Source organism: Tigriopus californicus, chromosome 7, assembly GCF_007210705.1.
Source record: "Tigriopus californicus strain San Diego chromosome 7, Tcal_SD_v2.1, whole genome shotgun sequence".
Lineage (NCBI taxonomy): Eukaryota > Metazoa > Arthropoda > Copepoda > Harpacticoida > Harpacticidae > Tigriopus > Tigriopus californicus.
In genome coordinates this window covers 1,669,320-1,686,976 of record NC_081446.1, presented here as the reverse complement: position 1 = coordinate 1,686,976, position 17,657 = coordinate 1,669,320, and the positions used below count along the sequence as shown (strand labels likewise).

The following is a 17,657-nucleotide window of genomic DNA, read 5'->3' as shown; positions in this document are numbered from 1 at the left end:
CATTAGAGAGGCGAGCCCTCGTTATTCAACATTAGAAAGTGGATCACGTCTACTCGTACTCTCACCATCCAGGACAACAAATCGTCGTCCAAGGACGAGATCATGAACCCAATGAATGACTAAGAACGAGCAACGGGAAATAAGATCGCGCCTCTATCTTTTGTCCTTCCTCTTCTATTACACATAATACAGTAGTACGAAGCAAAGTATGTTTCGAGGCATCAAGGTTCGAATTCTCCCAAATAGATCTGGCGGTCGCTCGAGGCGGACAAAACTGGAATAAAGATACAGAACTGACTCAATACTGAACTGCCCACCCCTTGTCGCCATGAATACTTACTGATGGGTTCGACTTTGTGAAAGTCAATATCATTGACTGCGCCCAAATGTCCGGGTAACTTGTACAAGATGCGACGGGAAGAGGTGTCCCAAATATACACAAATCGGTCGGAGGAGCCCGCGGAGACCATGGCTCCATCCGGAGACCAGCAGCACTTGAGTAGGTTCTTCTCAAAGTTATGTTGATGTCCTAACAATAAAGTAAAAAACCAAACCGAAATGCAATCAATAACTCCAAAGGCAAAACATATACTATTGGGGTGCCCACCCGTTATGATCTTGGTGCATCGGTCGGTTTGCACGAATGGGCGAATATCCCAGATCCTAAGCGTGTTGTCCATAGCATTGGTGAGGACATAAGATCCATCGGGAGACAAAGAGATCCCGGTGATTGTGTCGGTGTGACCAGGTAACATGTAAGCGGGTTGAGTGGGTTTGCGGAGATCCCAGATCTTGACCTGGTTGTCGATCCCAGCTGAGATCACTTGCTCGGCCGTGTCATTGAAGGTCACAGCAGTCACCTGAGACAGAGAGAGAGAGACAGAGTAAGGGAGAGAGAGAATGCTCATGATATCAATGCACTTGTAGAAAATGAACTAAAGATCGAAAGCACATGTGAATAATGACTAGGTAGAAGTTTTTGGGTGTCTTAACACTTCAAAAAAAAAAAAGAATAACATCCCACATGACAAAAAAGTAATGTACCTCTGATAATAAATATCAACAAGCGTTTTTCATTTCTTTTTCCTACCTGGTACATGCTATTCAAGGTCTGAACCGAGTTACGCTTGCGTTGGTCCCATACTCGGATGGAACAATCATCGGATCCCGAGACCACCAAAGGGTCTCCGCGTCGTGCCGGGTGAACCGAGTTCACGTAGTTGGTGTGGCCCTTGAGACGTTTCAACCTCTGTCCCGTGCGAGTGTTGAATATGCCCACCGTTTTGTCCGTGGACGCCGTGTACAGATACTGTCCGTCTTCGTAGGAGAAATGCAGGTCGAGAATGGCGCCCGAATGCACCGCCGAGATAACGTGATAGTTCTCACATTCCCCGTACACGTTCCAGAGACCTGAGGGACATGAGGACGGGATTCGTGGTTTAATCAGGGACCGATAAAGGCAGATTAAGAGATGACTTACAAATGGTGCGATCAAATCCGCCTGAGGCCAAGATCTGTCCATCGGGGTGAAACTTGGCTGAGAAAATCTCGCCTTGGTGACCGCCAGCCAGAAGCATGATGGCCGATTCCATGTTTGACATCCGAGGCGGACCCTAGAATGAAATGGGGACAATTGTGAAAGACTGAATTTGACACACATTTCACTGACATCCTGAATTTGATTCCACTCATTTCCTTAGTGTTTGGGACCTCCATAAAATCACGAAGAAAAGTGTGGGTTGTTCCTATAACCGAACCCTGTTTTTTCTGGCAGATTATGATACAGTAGAAATTCCTGACATCTCTAATAAGTAATAATAATCCTCATAAATATTGCCTTTTATCACTCATTAAAAAATCCGTATTTTTTTGCTGTCTGGTTAAGCTGGCATGACAAAAAAACTTTTTTTTTTTAATTTCTTGAAATGTTTGATTATTCAAGTTGATTTCTTGATTAAACATCTTAAACTTTTGTTAGATTGTTTGAGGAGAACAGCACAGATTTGTAGAAAAATTTCAATACATGTTCCCAACAAAGTTTACTTAATCCGGATCCTGCATCGTGGATTGGTTTCTGATAACCGAAGTAATTCATCAGGCAAAAAAGTCGGATTAAATAAAAATAGTGCCCATATCAGAATTCTTCCGAATAATCGATGTTTTTATAACAAAGTTCTTTCACTGTAACACAAAAATAGTATTTATGACCATTCAGTAAAACCTACTTAAAGGAAGGAAGTATAATTTTCGTTGAATCTCAAGGCACTTTGATTCCCAATTTGTTTCCAAGGTCTAGTACTAAACAAGCAAAACGCAAATGTCATGTCTGAAGGGGGCCGATTTTGGGTCTAATTCGTCTCAAATCTTACTTGAAGAAATAATCAGATCAGAGAAAATTTTCGATTGCTGATTTCAATTTGATTTTTGGTAGAAAAATTGATGGGCTTAGTTTACTTTGCAATCACAAGCCAAGGGTTACTTGGAACGGTTCCAACAAAAATATAAAATTGTCGCATAGTCAATAAATTACCTGCAAATAATTTCATGCAAACTTGATCACAGCCTGAAAGATGTCTCCATTTCATTAACTCTAGAATTGATTTAAAGTGACAACAGTTTTGCTCAAATATATGGCTATTAATGCTAGAAAAGGGGATCTTATGTGGCAGGAGCTTTAAGTCGTGATATCAAAATACAATAAAGATCATGCTGATTTTACTCGTGAGTATTTCAACTTAACTTCAGAAACAATAAAGGAGTGCAAATAAAACAAGTTAAGATGGCTGCCTTTACAGGGAATCGCAACCTAATCCAAGCGAAAACAACTTTGAGACCTAAAACACCCTTGGGAATCAGGTATGCTCAGTAAGTAAAGACCAAGGTGGATGTGAAGCTTGCAATTTCGACTTCACTGAACCTGAAATTCTGCCCTCATTTGGACCCGTCGAGATTACCATGAGGAGCGGAACGATATCATAATTGGGACATCTTTTATCTGAATGCAACATCATTTTACCGCCCGACTTTCAACAAACAAACACTCCTGATTGGCGAGCATTTACCCAACCAAAACTCTTTTTAAAAGAATTCGTCTTTTTTGATCGATCTAAAAAACTTGATATTTTAGACTTTGGTGGAGGGTAGCGATCTGTTCAGCAATCTAAATTGTATTGGTCTTCCTCAAGGGGATCCACTGTCACCGATGTTTTTCAATCGCTATCCATTAACTAAAGCTGATCAGATGGCAGGCTGGGCCTTACGCACCTTCAAGACCAGGGATAGGTTAGCTATGGTTACCATCTACCAACCCATCGTACAACCCCATCTGGACTATGCCTCTTTGATTTGGAGTCCACATCTTGTTGGCGTACTAAACAAAATGGAGAGTATTCTCCGGCGCTTCACTCGGCAAATCACTGGAATGTCTAAACTCTCCTACTGGGATCGGCTTCAGCATCTACACCTGTACAGTGTACAAAGGAGACACGAACCGTATGCCATACCAACTGAGCGTTCCCATAACACGAGAATTGCATTCACCCACCGAAATAATGAACGTGTCACATGTATCTAATGTCATTGGAACTGCAACAAGAATGCGACTACTAAATCAATCATGGACCACTCATTTCTTGAGAGAGGCCCAAGACTCTACAACAAACTGCCCTCCTCCTTTTGGGTCATCTCTGTCGAAAAGAAACCTCTCCCCAAATTCAAAGAGGACTTGGATAACTTCCTCCAAAGCATTCCAGACCAATCTTCAAGACCTGGGTATCAGCGATCAGCAAAAAATTCAAACTCGATAACTGATCAGATTCACTTTCGAGGGATTGTGTAACTATATTTGTGCCTTGAATCCATTCAAGACATTAGTCTGTTTACCGTAAATAAATTATCATTATAATTGGAATGTCTTCAACATGTAGACGACACGATTTTATTGGAATTGACATAATTGATATTTTCTTTGAATTTCGCAAAACGAGTCTTTTTACACGATCTGATTTTAGTAAGAGACTCGGTGAGTCCGGCAAAAGTAAAAAAATCAGAGGACTCGTACGAGTCCGACTTTTGCCGGGCTCGGCCCAACACAAATATAAACGCATTCTAGTCAGAAAGAAACCATCAACTCATTGATTCCATATCATCAATATCAATCATCAATATCAAGCAACAATATCATCACTTATCTTTAGTAAAGAGGCGTTTTATGACTTAATTTATTATTAACTACTGGCATGACATTGGAATGTGAGACTTGGCGTTAAATATCCGTGGACTCCGACCCTTCCAAACCCTAGAACTCAAAAAACCTATTTTCGAGGCATGCCCATGTTTCCACCTCTTCAAGATGATCAATAGATCCATCTAGGTATCCAACCATTCTCTATGCCTGCTCAATATACCGATTTCGAAAACATGAATTGTAACAGAAGAGAGCATCATTGTGTCGTTGAATTGGCCTAACCATTGTTTGTCGAGTGATGAAAAGACGTTCCTCAATCAAGAAACTGGGTCAAGTTGGGATCGCAAAGACTCATTTCCAAATACATGCTATGACAGTGGGTGTGGCCCTGGATGGTCATTATCTGAATTTCCAATACGCATCATGCCAAAGGATTACTCGGCTTGGCTCGGACCCGAAACAGACCCATTCAACGGAACCTGTTGTCAGTCCATGTTTATAGCGGTCCATCCGCGGTGTTATCGAAATAGTCGAAATGGAGGGCGTGTTTACCGATTTCTGGAGTTGTTGTTGCTGTTCCATGGGATCCTTGATCCCCACCTCATAACCCGATTCGGGGCGGGCCTTCTTCAAGGCTACTGCATGCTCGTCTTGAGCGGGTGGGGGTGGATCCTGGGTAGACGCCGATGGAGGCGGATCCGGTGAATGAGCCCGCTTCAATTCCGGCATGATGCACACAGTACACAACGAAAATATGTGCTTCTTCTATCCAACAATCTTGCTCTCAAAAAATAGCAGGGTCTCCAGATGGAAAGACGCAGAAAATTGGAAAGAAAGGCCGCAAAGCGCCCGAATGGCAAAACGACTAAAACGACCATGGAATCAACATTATACCGTTCTTCGTTTGATTTCAAATCAACACGAGTGCCCACGGCTCCTATGCTTGGCAACGGTAGTTTTGTTTTGCCAAATTTACATTAAATGAGAGTACTTTTCGGAGATGAGAGGGAAAATCATGTTTTCCCATTTTTTGGATTTTTCGGTAGACCTTGATTGCGTGAATGTGATGTTTTTATCATTGATTGTGAAGGCGGTCAGTGGTGTTTTTGTCTAAACATCCTAAATTTTTCGAGTAGAAGTGCAAAGCTTGCGTAAAGGCGCAAAATATGGAGGCACTAAAAATCCAGCCAAAACAAGCGCCACAACAGCTGTGAAAAAGCAACGTTGTTTTGAGTTCGGTTTGATGGAGCACAGCAGAGCGACCAATACCAATAAAGGATATCTGGTAAAGCTCGGCGAACCCCTCACCAGTATTAGGGTTGTATCCAGATCATGAGAACAAGGCCTTATTACGTTGATCCATCCCCAGTGAGATCACATTGGTTCGATGTAACGCCCATGCCCGTTCAATTTGAAAGATTGAGCTTAACCAATGCTAACAAAAGCATGAGCGAAAAGAAAACGAAGGGAAGCAATAAGTGTCCCGATGCTGAATGATATTAAGATATGACTCTATTTGGGAGTTGACAGGCCTTTTTTTTGCCGAATGTCATCAAGAATAGAAATATTACGAAAAGAGGGTTTGACGCAGGCATTTGATAAGACACCCTGAAGTTTCCGCAAATTTAATACAAAAACTCACTTCAACCTCACCATTGGACCAGGCTGGCCAGATCAACTGATCAGGTGATTCAGGCAAAGGTCAGTGGCCGCACAAATCATTGCCTGGTCTGGTAACAAGGGAGCCAATTTCTATCTAAAAGAGCTTGGGATGTGAAGAAAAAATAGTTATAATACAAACAACTAAATTTATATAAACAATGGTTTTCACAAACTTATCAAAAACGAGACATTGTTTCCAAACCAGAGAAAATCCGAGAAACGAATGCCACTGAACTTAAAAGTCTCTACTTGACACCGAGGACTTGTAATTATAATCCCCTAATGTCTGGTCTTGAGCCGTCCATATTGGCGAGACTGAGCCAAAACAAAACATGAGTCATGACTAGCGCAGGTTGGCTTAGAAAGTGTATGTATGCTCAAGGCCGCCGATAGAACGAGAACACTAGCTAGATAGAAGAACCTGACTTGTTTGTCCGTTTTTTGCCCATTTCTTGGATTGGCTCCAAGCCAAGGTGAAGATTCTTTCGGTTCGAACCGTTCTAACCCTCTAAGGTTGCATCAGGCCACCCCAAAAGTGTGAAAGCCGCCGAAACTTCTGGAACACACGAGGTGCTTCCAAATAAGTGGAGACTCTTTTGACGATTATAAGCCACATTCATTGCCTCAGTTCACTTGACAGATTTCTTCTAGTGATAATAGAGGCTCCATTGGACCCATTACTGTAATACAACATGTAAGTGACCTCAGTGTGTCGATATTAAAGGTTTAACCAGGCTCTGAGTGGAAAAAGGGATAGATTTTAAATCATTCTCTCTAATATTTCTTCTATTGAAGTCTGGTTAAGAACAAGTTTGTGTTTCATTACATGGACTTAATCTAGTAATTTAGCCATGAACTCGCCGAAATCACTCATCGGAACCATTAGTCCTAGAACTCACACAATTCCAGTGTTTTTTAAATAAATGAACCATGATTTTTTTTTTAATTTCGATTCCAAACATGTCACTGTTTACTGAAGGTTTTTGCATTTACTTCACAATATGAATAGGAATCTGGATTTTTTTGTTCTTGTTATGGTCAGTTTTTTGGTTTGCTTGCTCTCGCTTCCTTGTCGTTTGATGTGATTTCAGGACCGATTCATGTTCTTGGTCTTGTAACATCCGCATTAGGTTCTTTATGAGCTGGACTCGGATTAAAAAAAAAAAAATTTTTTTTTTTTTGGGCGGGAGGGCCAAATATAAAATAATTTTCGAAAGCACAAAATGATTTATTTCTTTTTTCACAAGAAAAAAATTTCTCCAGCACAAAGATATATACTTGTTTAAAAGTAAAAAAAGACAACATGAAACTAATTTTGAACAGGTTTGAAGCAATTACCAACAGTTTAATACATTTCATTTATTTCCTCGCAGTTGTCTCTTAACTTGGAACCGCAAATTGATACCCTAAACGATGGAGGTCTCCAAATGAAATTTGGTTCCGCTGGGTGCTTTATTTCAGCTTTCTCGCAGGATGAAGCGACCGGTGCTAAGATAAAATGTTTTGATATTTGCTCTTTTGTGTGCAAAATATCAAGGGTCTAGTTGCATTATCAGTATTAATGTCAGAATTAGAGAACTACTACTTTATTGCGACAAAAAGCAATATTTAAAGGAGAGGCAAAAGGTATCTTTTACAATGTGTCCTCCAAAGGTTCCAATGAGCTTTTCCTCAACCAGGTTTTGGAGCCAATTGTAGCGAATGCCAAGGTTTAAATTTGGTTAATTTTTTTTTTAAGATCACTATTGAGCCTCCAAAGAGAATCCAGGCTGATCAAAGCAAAGAAGTACTTGCTTCTCTTACAGGTTCCTTCCATGTTCCATTTGACCCCCACCCCCCTCACCCCCCACCCCCACCAGCACCACACACATACGATATTTTTTCTTCTCCTTTTGGTCTGAGAAAATCCTCCAAAATATTAATAATTAATCCAAAAAAAAAAAAAAAAAATCCCCGAGCTCTCTCTAGACCCAGCTACCAAGCTTGCAGCGTGATGTTTGTCTCTTTTCCAGATATTCTTCCACCATGTCGCCGAATCCCATGCCCACGCCTGATAAAGAGAATCCCTTGTCACTCAAAGAATCAGGCAATACGGCCTTCAAAGATGGGAATCTCGACGAAGCCTTGGCCTTGTACACGCAAGCCTTGCGTTTAACATCCAAGGATCACTCTTCCGACCAAGCCGTGATCTTTAAAAATCGAGCAGCAGTTCATCTCAAAAATGAAGATTACCAACTGGCCGTGGATGATTGCACTCAAGCCCTGGCTTTGGTAGATGCTTTAGCTTTTTTCTCATTCATTGAATAGAGTGGAATGTCATTATCAATACATTTTAGGTACCCAGCGACCCCAAGGCCTTGTATCGTCGAGCTCAGGCTTATGAGGCCTTGGAGCAGGTGGATTTAGCTTATCAAGATGCCCGCGAAGTTCATAGGGTCGATCCTAAGAACAGAGCCATCGAACCCATGCTGATCAAGCTCCACAAAGCCGTCAGTGAAAAGGTATATTAAAGCCATGACGGGCCCTCGAAATTTTTGCTTTTATTGGCAATAGCTAAATGAGTGATTTGCGTTGAAGGTGACGCAAATGAATCAAATTGGAAACAAGGTCAAAAGTATGGTCGAGATCGTGTTTGATCCGTCCACTGAGAAGGAGAAACGCATTAAAGGAGCCGACAACTTGATCTACTTGGCCAAGGAGAGATCCGGAGCCGAGGTTCTCATGAAAGAGGGAGTGGTACAAAAGATTGCCAGTCTCATGAAGGTGGAAAAGGACCCTCAAATCCGTCTTTCCTTGATCAGGTTATTTGAAGGCTATTTGAAGAGTTTTAAAAAAGGCCTGCCATCTCAAGTAGTTGATCATTTTAGGTGTGTGGGTGAATTGTGCAAGAAGAGCGAAGATTTGTGTCGGCCGGTTTTGGCCAATTGCGGGATCCCCTTCTTCTTGGACATCTTGAACACTAAGGACGACGAGACCATCAATGCGGCTTCCTATGTGATCCAGATGATTCTGGACACACTCTCCGACGTGAAAACCGCCAAAAAGATCCGGGAACTCCGCAAGAATCCCCGCTCTCTAAGTTCAGAGGGTCGGAAATGGTGCAACACCGAAGAGGCCAATCGAATGGAACGGATTAAGAGTAGGACGTGTTTGACGTCGTTGAGAGTCGTTGAGTGTGTCTGTGCTTACTAAGCGTTCCAAATTCCAGATAGCAAGGAGCTTGTCAGCATTTTCAACGTGCTGGTCTTCAACCTCACGTCGAGAACGATCACAGGTCATGCCCGAGACGCGATTGTGGAGCTCATCATGAAGAATTGCAAGTACGACGAGCTTAATTGGGCGGAAATGATGCTCAAAACTGATGGCTACGAACGGATGATGGAGATTGCGTCGGAGATGACCGAATATCGCCACGAATCGTCCATGGAAATCACGGACAACTCACGAGCCAAAGCAGGCGTCTGTTTAGGTAAAGTTCAGCCAATACTGATATCCTTTGAACTTTGGTGTAAGCTGTCAGTCCTTGGGTTTTGGACTAATTTGCAAAATTGCACTAATTCATGATCGATATCAAAATCTTTTGAAGCCTTTTGTTATGAGGCCATGTACGACGATAAACGGCGCAACACCTGCTTGGAAATGGTAGGCAATTTTGTGTCGGAGAAATTGCGGGACATGAAATCCGAGTCTCGGATTCGGTGCGTGACCGCCATCACCACATTGCTCCAATATGCCGTGGAATTGGGTCAATCTCAGGTGGGATTGCTGAGAAGGGCTCCAAAGAGGTCCTTGAGAAGTTCATTCCGGTTGGGTTTATTTTCCAGTTGACCAAAGAGGGCGTGTTGCCCATGATCATTCATATGGCAAAGTTGGATAACGAGTACTTGGAGCAATTGGTGGCCTCCGAGGCCATTATTGCGGCTGTGGCGAAGAAGAAGGACTCCAATATGATCGTGAGTCAAGGAGTGGAGGTCCTCAAGCAACTCTACAACTCCAAGAATGATCACATCAAAGTTCGAGCACTGGTGGGCTTGTGCAAGCTCGGTAAGAATATCCAAATTTTGATTTTCGGTGGAATATCGCACCTAGAGCTCGGAAAAATAATTACTGATTATTACCAAAATTGTTGGTTTTGTTCAGTGATTTTCCCCCGTAAAAAAAGCGTAAGAAAAAAAAAATTGTATAAAATTGAAAAGAACGCAAATCATTTGGCACTTTTTTGGGTTGTTTTACGGGACAAAAGTTGGTTGAATATTCTTCTTGGATTTTGAGTTCATTTTTGTTGTCGTTCTGTCACTGTACTAATATCTTGCCTCAATATTAGAACACGATTTGCTTCAACAAGGTGGGAAATTGAAATTTATTTCAGTCTTCGCCCAGTGCACAGAGTAGCTGTGATGTTTGTCTGAATTCTCCCTCTACCAAATGCCCAAAGAAACAACGTGCCGCATAGCATTTTTCTTTAAATTTCTAATTTTAACTACACACGGCTATTATGATACAAGACAATGCAAATAACCAAAATAATGTTAACAGTTTGGAAAAAAGAAAAGAAAACACATATGCTTGTCTTGAACAGCCCTAGTGCTAACGCTCATTCATTACAGGGGCCTCTGCCGGTCATGATGCTTCCATGAGACCCTTTGCCGACGGTTCGACCGTTAAACTAGGTGAAGCTTGTCGGCGATTCCTCATTAATCCCGGAAAGGATCGTGATCTTCGACGATGGGCGGCTGAGGGCCTTTCGTTCCTAACCTTGGATGGTGATGTCAAGGAAAAACTCTGCGAAGACGAAGAGGCCATTAAGGCCCTGATAGAATTGGCCAAACAAGGCAAATATGACGTCCAGTACGCCTTGGTGACGCTGTTAGTAAACTTGACCAATTCGTACGAGAAGAAGGAAATCATGCCTGAAATGCTGGAATTGGCCAAGTTCGCCAAACACCACGTGCCACAGGATCACGAATTGGATGACCAAGACTTCATCGACAAGCGCATCTTTGTGAGTTGATGCATCTCGATGAGGTGCCTGGAGCAATAACTGTTGAATGTGGTTCTCGTTTCAGGCCTTAGCTCACTACGGAATCGTCTCCGCTTTGGTGGCCCTCAGTAAGACAGACAGCAATAACATCAAGGAGCTCATTGCTCGAGTTCTCAATGCCATTTGTAAATACTCGGACCTCCGAGGTCTGGTGGTTCAACAAGGTGGAACGAAAGCCTTGGCATCTCTGGCTTTGGAAGGCAATGAGAAAGGAAAACGCCACGCTGCTCAAGCCTTGTCCCGCATTGGGATCACTCAAGACCCTGCCATTGCCTTCCCGGGACAAAGGGTACATCAGCACTCACGATGCTCAACGTACTTGAAAGCTTTGGTTGATAGAGATTGAAATTTGTGATTGTAGGCGGTGGACATCATCCGACCAATTTGCCAGTTGCTCAATAGTGAGTACGAGGGTTTGGAGAACTTTGAAGCCCTGTTGGCCTTAGGTAATCTTGCCTCGCTAAACGAAACCACGCGATCGAGGATGCTCAAGGAATCCGAGTTTGCCTCTTTGATCGAAGGCTATATGTTCGAAGATCATCAACTGATTCGAAGGGCAGCCGTTCAGTGCTTCACCAATCTGTGCCAATCACCCATTCAGGTCAAACGTTGTGAGGGAAAGAATGATAAGGTAAGTACGAAGCTTTTCAGAGGGAATGTGACCTCTGGCAAAACCCTATTAGCCATTTAGAATTTTTTTTTATTTTTTTCAAACTCATTCGTCAAAATTTTTCGAAGATTCGTAAACGTTCAACTTCTTTGATTATTGCAGGTCAAATACGCTGTTCTGCTTTGTGGTGACGATGAGGACGTGGAAGTGGTCCAAGCGGCATCAGGTGCTTTGGCAATGCTGACGTCACAAAGCGAAAAGTGTTGCAAAAAGATTTTTGAGGTAAAACAGTTCAGAGGTGAAAGCGAATGTTTACACACAATAATATCCCAAGTCATTTAGAATTATACAAAACCTTTGTTTTGTATAAACAAAGTATAACAAAAATAAGCGACTTTGCTTAATATACCAAAAAATTGCAGTTCAATTGAATAACTGAACCGAACATCAAACGATAGTTCATCCAAACATGCACTAATTAATGTGTAACTTTTTGTCTAAATATCCTCTCAATTTTTTTGTTTCTTGTAACTCTGCTTTTTAGTCAAGAATTACGGGTACCTTGTTTTTGGTCCGAGCAATACTCAATTAATTGGTATGAACATGTCATGTTAGAAGCTGTTTATTGAAAATATTTTTTATCTTTCGAAACGCTAATTAATGGCAAAATTGTTGGTTCTTTTTTTTTTAATTCTCGTCTTTTCAATTCTTTGAAGAGCTGACCTTTCGATATTTCATTTTTTTTTTGTTTTCCAGAGTGCCCAATGGTCTGATTGCCTTCTGAATTTGCTGGCGAATCCTGATTTGAATATTGTGCTCCGAGGTGTTGTCATTGTGAAGAACATGATTAATGCTGGCAAGGAAGTAGCCGAAAAAATCATCGAAACACAAGCCATGGATTGTATGCAAGCCCACATTTTCAAGGCCAAATGTAAGAGCAATTGTTAAAAAAAAAATAGTGTTCAAAGTTAATAGAGTTCTTTCCAGTGGATGAAGGCTCGTATGAGCCTAACCAGATCCTCCAGAAGATCCGGGTAATAGCTGAAGAAGCTCTAGAATCTGCTCATCAACTTGGTTTGGTCAAAACCCAAAAAGAGGCGGAAAAAGATCCTAAATCAGACGACGAGAGCTGAACGCCATGTCCTCGATAATTTTTACATTCGATTTTTCTCTTTGTGATTGTTACCCATTTGTATGCTATTTATCCAGCTTTAAATACAATTCCAATGCTCCCAATATGTTTCAAGGATCTTCCGTTTCCTTCTACCACAGATAACTACATTTTGAAAATATGGGTTTTAGCCTCGGAGTTCGGAACCAAATAGGCCTTGTCAATACTCCTAAACAAAGGAGAAACATGCTATTGAGATTCAGTGCATGGATGAAATCGATAGAAAACGAGAAAAATGCGTGAATATGTCAGCAACGTTATTCAACTTCACCGTCATCGGCCTCAAGAACTTGACGCAAACGACGTGGGAAGAAGTCTCAGGTGCGCAAGTTGTACACGGGCCTGTCACTGAGGCCGTGCTTGATACGCAGAGGCTATCACGTCGTGTTGTTTTGGTTTGGTGAGCGACACGGCACAGGTACAGACAGCCAATTAAAATAGGGCACCAAATTCTTGTGGATCTTCTCTCGGGAGGGAGAGAGGATTCAACCACGAGCTTCTAGAAATATAGTGACTCGCCAAATCGGCCTGCTCTTGGTCAGAGCAACTCTAGGCCACATTTCAGTAAAATAAAACCTTAGATCTCCTCAATGAAAGGCAAGTCAACTTAACTCACTTATTGGTAGAGTTGGCCGATCCAAGGTTCTTTTGTCAAAAGCTAGCGTAACTGACCAAGAGGCTATAGAGCGCCGGCCAAAAATTCAAGTTGTATGCAGCTAGCTATTACTACATAACACATCTCCTGAGTACCCTAATTTGGCCAAGTTCATCAATTTGATAAGACCTTGTGATCCAACTAACGCTAATTTTCAGTGAATTGAATAGTACAAGAGATACGAACATTTCCCTTCCGTTCGCAGTCCTCTTCTATATAAGTCCGTGGGTAAACCCGCCCGAAACTCATGCAAAGGCAAAACCATTCATGCTCGTGCCAAAATCTGAACTAGAAATCTATATCAAAACAGACAGTTACACTTTCAAATACATTAATTCCAATGATGAATGAAAAAAGATTTACACAAAAACAATCAAGATTTCAGTAGTCTGGTAAAGGACTTGGATCAAATCTAATCTTGGGTTAATGAGAGTAGTAATACAAAGCCTTGAACGGTATGAAATCTCGCTCAATGCCCCTCGGGTTAACATCATTGAACAATCCAGCCCTGGATAATGGACGCCATAACATTGCACAAGTTTGGTCCTTGAAAGATTTTGGTGTACAGTGCGTGTCTCTAGAATTGTCTGCCCAGCTTACGGCGACAGTTAAAGGCTATGAACTATGGCCTTATAACAAAGTCGATTACACCAAATATCTCAAACTCAATACGGCGTTGGAAGGCCGGACAGGCCCCCATGGTCTTTGTTCAGCAGAATAATAAAACACGAATAACGATTCCTATCTTGTCTCATTGTTCCGTGTGGAAATTCAGCAGACAGACACTGTAGTAATCCAAAATAATGGAAAGTTCGATGAGCATAACCAGTTGAAGATAGGTAAAACCCTTTCAAATGTGTGGTTGGATATATCGCACGTATAAGTCCAGAGTTAGCATCACGATGCTAACTCTGAACAAATTGATTGTTCAGCCGCTTGAATATCTTGAATATGCCACGCCAATTTGGGCTCCAATAAATTCAGCAGGTTTGCAAAAGGTCGAGCCGATCCAAAGATGTTCCACCAGGTACATTGAAGGTATGAGAGAGGTACTTGATGCTGTAGGTTTTCAAAAGCATTCATGAGCTTCGTCCCAACCCAGGATTTAGGGTCTATTGTAGTGACCGTAGGGGCTTAACGTGCGTCTTGAGAGCACCTTCAAGTCCTCGAGAATCCAGGCTAGTTCGAACAATGAAGTCCAACTCTCGCCTTTTCGGGCTCCTTCATTGTTCAATTTGGTGCCCTCAAGTATTCGCAAGGAATATTAAGGTAGCAGGTTTGAAGTGAGACTTGAACAAGTTTTTTGACGAGATTCCTGATCAACCTTACATTCAAGGGCTAGCCCGATCCGCCAACTCTAATTTGTTGGTCGATAAAATAATATATATAAATTAAAGTTAAGTAAAATGAATACATTTCTCGTCTTGAAGTGCTGCGATTCCAATCCCAGCAGCGGTAAAGAAGTCCGCAAAAAAACCTGGCGTTTTTTTAGATCAATGAACCCAGCAGGTTACATTTTATTGGCACCAGTATTTGAAAAAGAATGATCCAAAACTATTGGTTTAAATACGCACAGGAGATAAGGTTTCCCTTTTCCTATTTATTCGTTGCTTATTATTTTTATCTAGGCTTCTTCTACCTAACAGGAAACGCTTTATCATCATGTCACTTAGTTTCTCCCTCTCGATAAATTGCTCGTTCATTATTTTAGCGCAACAACATGACGGATATTTTGGAGGTAAGTCATCCAATCATGCTACATGGAGTTTTGTCTCGTAAAAATATAACATGAAAAATATTTGCTTGAATATAGGAGGCTGTGGCCATTCAAGCGAGACGTTTAGCCAAAAGGATGGGCGTGGCAATCTCCCCTCAAAAAACAGAGACATTTTACCTTTGGACCAGTTTTCTGGCCTTTCAGGCTTTGAAGGCGAGTGAAGAATGGAAAATGGAAAATTTCCATAAATTTGATGGATCATTGGAATCCAAAATGGCCTCTCTCTCGTCCACAGGAGTGTCTCAAATTCATATTGCCGGCAGCCTCGGATAGTATGAAGTTTAGCACGACTTCAATCACTTTACAAGTGATCAAAGAGGAGATCAAAAAGCTTCACAAGAAATTGGACAAGCTCCTCAATGAGCCGAGGGAATCAGCCATTCAGGATCTTCAAATGGGTTCGTAAATCGCTAGATTGCGAAGCAATTCCAATAGGGCCATGTCCCCTTTGAGCTATTCGCCCCCGTTCCCAACAGGTTTGACGTCAATAGAGCACGATAACTTTGAAGAGTCATACCTCAAGTTTATGAGTGTGGAGGCCAATGCTACCAGGGGATTTAATTTATCCATGTCAGACGAAAACCGATTGGTTTGCACCCGACTCAAGATATTTGCCCAAGTGATGGTCCTGACTTTCGATCACAAGAGTCGCACATTTGTTCCATTTGAAATCGTTCCACCTAAGAAGAAACGGGAAGTGGGCGCGGCTGTTCAAGCCAGTGTGGATTTATTGCATGAAAACTTATCCGGAGTTGAATTCACGTTCAAGGACCACTTCAGTTCCAGGACGAAAGAGAGGAAGTTGCAAAGCCACCGGGACAACGTGGATAAGGTAAGCCGGGTTGTGGCTCATTAAATAAATGGACCCAACCATGTTTGTGTCAATAGGTTTTGGCCGTGGCTTACCCGTACATCTCAAGTGGATTGGGCTTGAGTAACCCTAATCAATTGGTAAATACTCGATCTGACGCGTTCGTGGTGAGTCTTTTGCCCCACAGATATTTACCTGAGGGGATCGATGATGCTTCTGAGCTTCAAGTCGGCACCTCCAGGGATCCTCCCTATAACGAGGTCAAAGCCAAAGTGTTCTATGGGGTGGACAAATCTGTTTTATATGACAAGACTAAAGAGGTCAAGTACAATGTCCATTTCTTGAACAAGATCTACGATGCGGAGAAGGCCACGGAGAAACCGGTGGTATTGAAAGTCCAAGATAAAGTTTTGACAGTGGTGGATGATTTGGATGAGATCAACCGGGATCAGCAGAGTATTCTTCACATAGCTGCCAAACAAGGTAAGTGGAGGCCTAACGAAAACATTAATTGATCCAACAAGTCTTGTAACCCCCATCTTGCTAATCCAGGCCGACTAGACACGGTCAAATTCCTCATTCACGAGGGTGCAAAGATCAATGCCATGGAAAAAGGCGGCAATACCCCATTGATGTTGTCAGCCACCAGTGGCAATCCGGATGTGACCAATTATCTTCTTGATCGTGGAGCTTTGGCAGATAAGGAAAACAACAAAGGTGAAACAGCCTTGATGTTGGCCGCTAAGCACGGCCGGCTTCAGACCGTGAAGACATTGGTAAGCGGAGATTCGCACATTGATCATACTTTGAGCTGGCATAGCTGTGTTTACTTCTATGTATAAGTAGACAGCCCAAAGAGTCACATTAAATAAGCGGGGTAAAAATGGAAAGACAGCGATTCAATATGCATCAGAAAACCGTCATTTCCAAGTTGTGGATGCGTTGATCAAACTCGGGGCACAGGCACCGGCCAACCATACCCCTGTGATAGAGTCCTCCCGTAACAAATATTCCGACGTGGCTCCTCCCCTGCCACCAAAGGCACGAACTTTCCATCATTTTCCCATACCTACTGCCCCTCCTTTGACCCCAGAAGACTTCGAAACCCATCGATCTGCAAATGCACCCCCGTTGCCGCCCAGACGCCACCGCAGCCAATTGCGCTCTTCCAGATTACAATTTGAGGAGTACGTTTTCGAAAATGTGAATCTTGGAAACACTAATCAACCCCAAGAATATGTCCCAGTTTCCAACGAGCAATCTAGTGTTCGTCTTTTACCCAAGCGAGATCCACCACCCATTCCCGAGGATTTGGATGAAGTCCTGGACAATCATTTAGTTTTAAATGCGTCTCGAACCGGTCAACGGTCTCAATCTGGAGATCCTGTACGAAGAAGGAAACACGGGCAACAAGTTAGGGATGCCAACAACTCGGAGGAATATTTTTCTGGATCTGAGGGTTTCCTGCGCCCAAATCGGTTTCCTGAAGGACGCATACAGCGGTCCAGATTGGCACACTTGGAGCTGGAAAAGGTTCTAAAGAAGAGAGACATGAACAACCATCAACCATGAGAAAAAAGGATTTCCCCAGCCAAATCTGTGTTATTCGGAATGATTTTTTCTTCTTTTTTATCTCAACGTTTTATGGTCCATTATCTGAGAATTCAGGAAAAGCCACTTGCTCAGTAAAACTGAATAAAAAAAATCCTCGAACTGCTTCTGCTTCAGGGATTCCACACATTTT

The 17,657-nt window shown here is 42.3% G+C and overlaps 3 protein-coding genes and 1 long non-coding RNA gene across 4 annotated transcripts; 2 read left to right on the top strand and 2 right to left on the bottom strand.

The window, feature by feature from the left end:
• Positions 1-156: 156 nt before the first annotated feature.
• Positions 157-4,987, bottom strand: LOC131884192 (U5 small nuclear ribonucleoprotein 40 kDa protein-like). The gene is made up of 6 exons (XM_059231888.1): positions 4,739-4,987; positions 1,481-1,613; positions 1,091-1,410; positions 608-860; positions 341-529; positions 157-274 (listed from the first exon to the last, which is right to left on the bottom strand). Exons 1-6 carry the CDS (start codon positions 4,913-4,915, stop codon positions 222-224), a joined length of 1,125 nt encoding a protein of 374 aa, XP_059087871.1. The 5' UTR covers positions 4,916-4,987; the 3' UTR covers positions 157-221.
• A 1,218-nt stretch (positions 4,988-6,205) lies between these two features.
• Positions 6,206-12,737, top strand: LOC131884187 (protein unc-45 homolog B-like). The gene is made up of 14 exons (XM_059231877.1): positions 6,206-6,542; positions 7,861-8,119; positions 8,185-8,349; positions 8,426-8,649; positions 8,716-8,987; positions 9,057-9,317; positions 9,435-9,604; positions 9,673-9,892; positions 10,456-10,850; positions 10,915-11,178; positions 11,251-11,520; positions 11,662-11,781; positions 12,256-12,430; positions 12,487-12,737. Exons 2-14 carry the CDS (start codon positions 7,874-7,876, stop codon positions 12,630-12,632), a joined length of 2,928 nt encoding a protein of 975 aa, XP_059087860.1. The 5' UTR covers positions 6,206-6,542; positions 7,861-7,873; the 3' UTR covers positions 12,633-12,737.
• A 2,260-nt stretch (positions 12,738-14,997) lies between these two features.
• LOC131884189 (uncharacterized) lies at positions 14,998-17,631 on the top strand. The gene is made up of 7 exons (XM_059231879.1): positions 14,998-15,063; positions 15,139-15,255; positions 15,338-15,500; positions 15,579-15,934; positions 15,991-16,396; positions 16,466-16,689; positions 16,760-17,631. The coding sequence occupies exons 1-7, from the start codon at positions 15,046-15,048 to the stop codon at positions 17,483-17,485; spliced, it is 2,010 nt and encodes a 669-aa protein (XP_059087862.1). The 5' UTR covers positions 14,998-15,045; the 3' UTR covers positions 17,486-17,631.
• Positions 16,102-16,472, bottom strand: LOC131884194 (uncharacterized). The gene is made up of 2 exons (XR_009373693.1): positions 16,270-16,472; positions 16,102-16,190 (listed from the first exon to the last, which is right to left on the bottom strand). It is a non-coding gene; the product is annotated as an uncharacterized LOC131884194 (long non-coding RNA).
• Positions 17,632-17,657: the final 26 nt, after the last annotated feature.

Coding starts and splice junctions, on each gene's coding strand:
- LOC131884192 (XM_059231888.1), bottom strand. CDS start 4,915: ATGCCGGAATTGAAGCGGGCTCATTCACCGGATCCGCCTCCATCGGCG. Junction 861..1,090: donor CCTTGAATAGCATGTACCAG/GTAGGAAAAAGA, acceptor TCTCTGTCTCAG/GTGACTGCTGTGACCTTCAA. Junction 530..607: donor ATGCACCAAGATCATAACGG/GTGGGCACCCCA, acceptor CTTTATTGTTAG/GACATCAACATAACTTTGAG.
- LOC131884187 (XM_059231877.1), top strand. CDS start 7,874: ATGTCGCCGAATCCCATGCCCACGCCTGATAAAGAGAATCCCTTGTCA. Junction 8,120..8,184: donor GCACTCAAGCCCTGGCTTTG/GTAGATGCTTTA, acceptor AATACATTTTAG/GTACCCAGCGACCCCAAGGC. Junction 8,350..8,425: donor ACAAAGCCGTCAGTGAAAAG/GTATATTAAAGC, acceptor TTTGCGTTGAAG/GTGACGCAAATGAATCAAAT.
- LOC131884189 (XM_059231879.1), top strand. Junction 15,256..15,337: donor TGGCCTTTCAGGCTTTGAAG/GCGAGTGAAGAA, acceptor TCTCGTCCACAG/GAGTGTCTCAAATTCATATT. Junction 15,935..15,990: donor ACCGGGACAACGTGGATAAG/GTAAGCCGGGTT, acceptor TTGTGTCAATAG/GTTTTGGCCGTGGCTTACCC.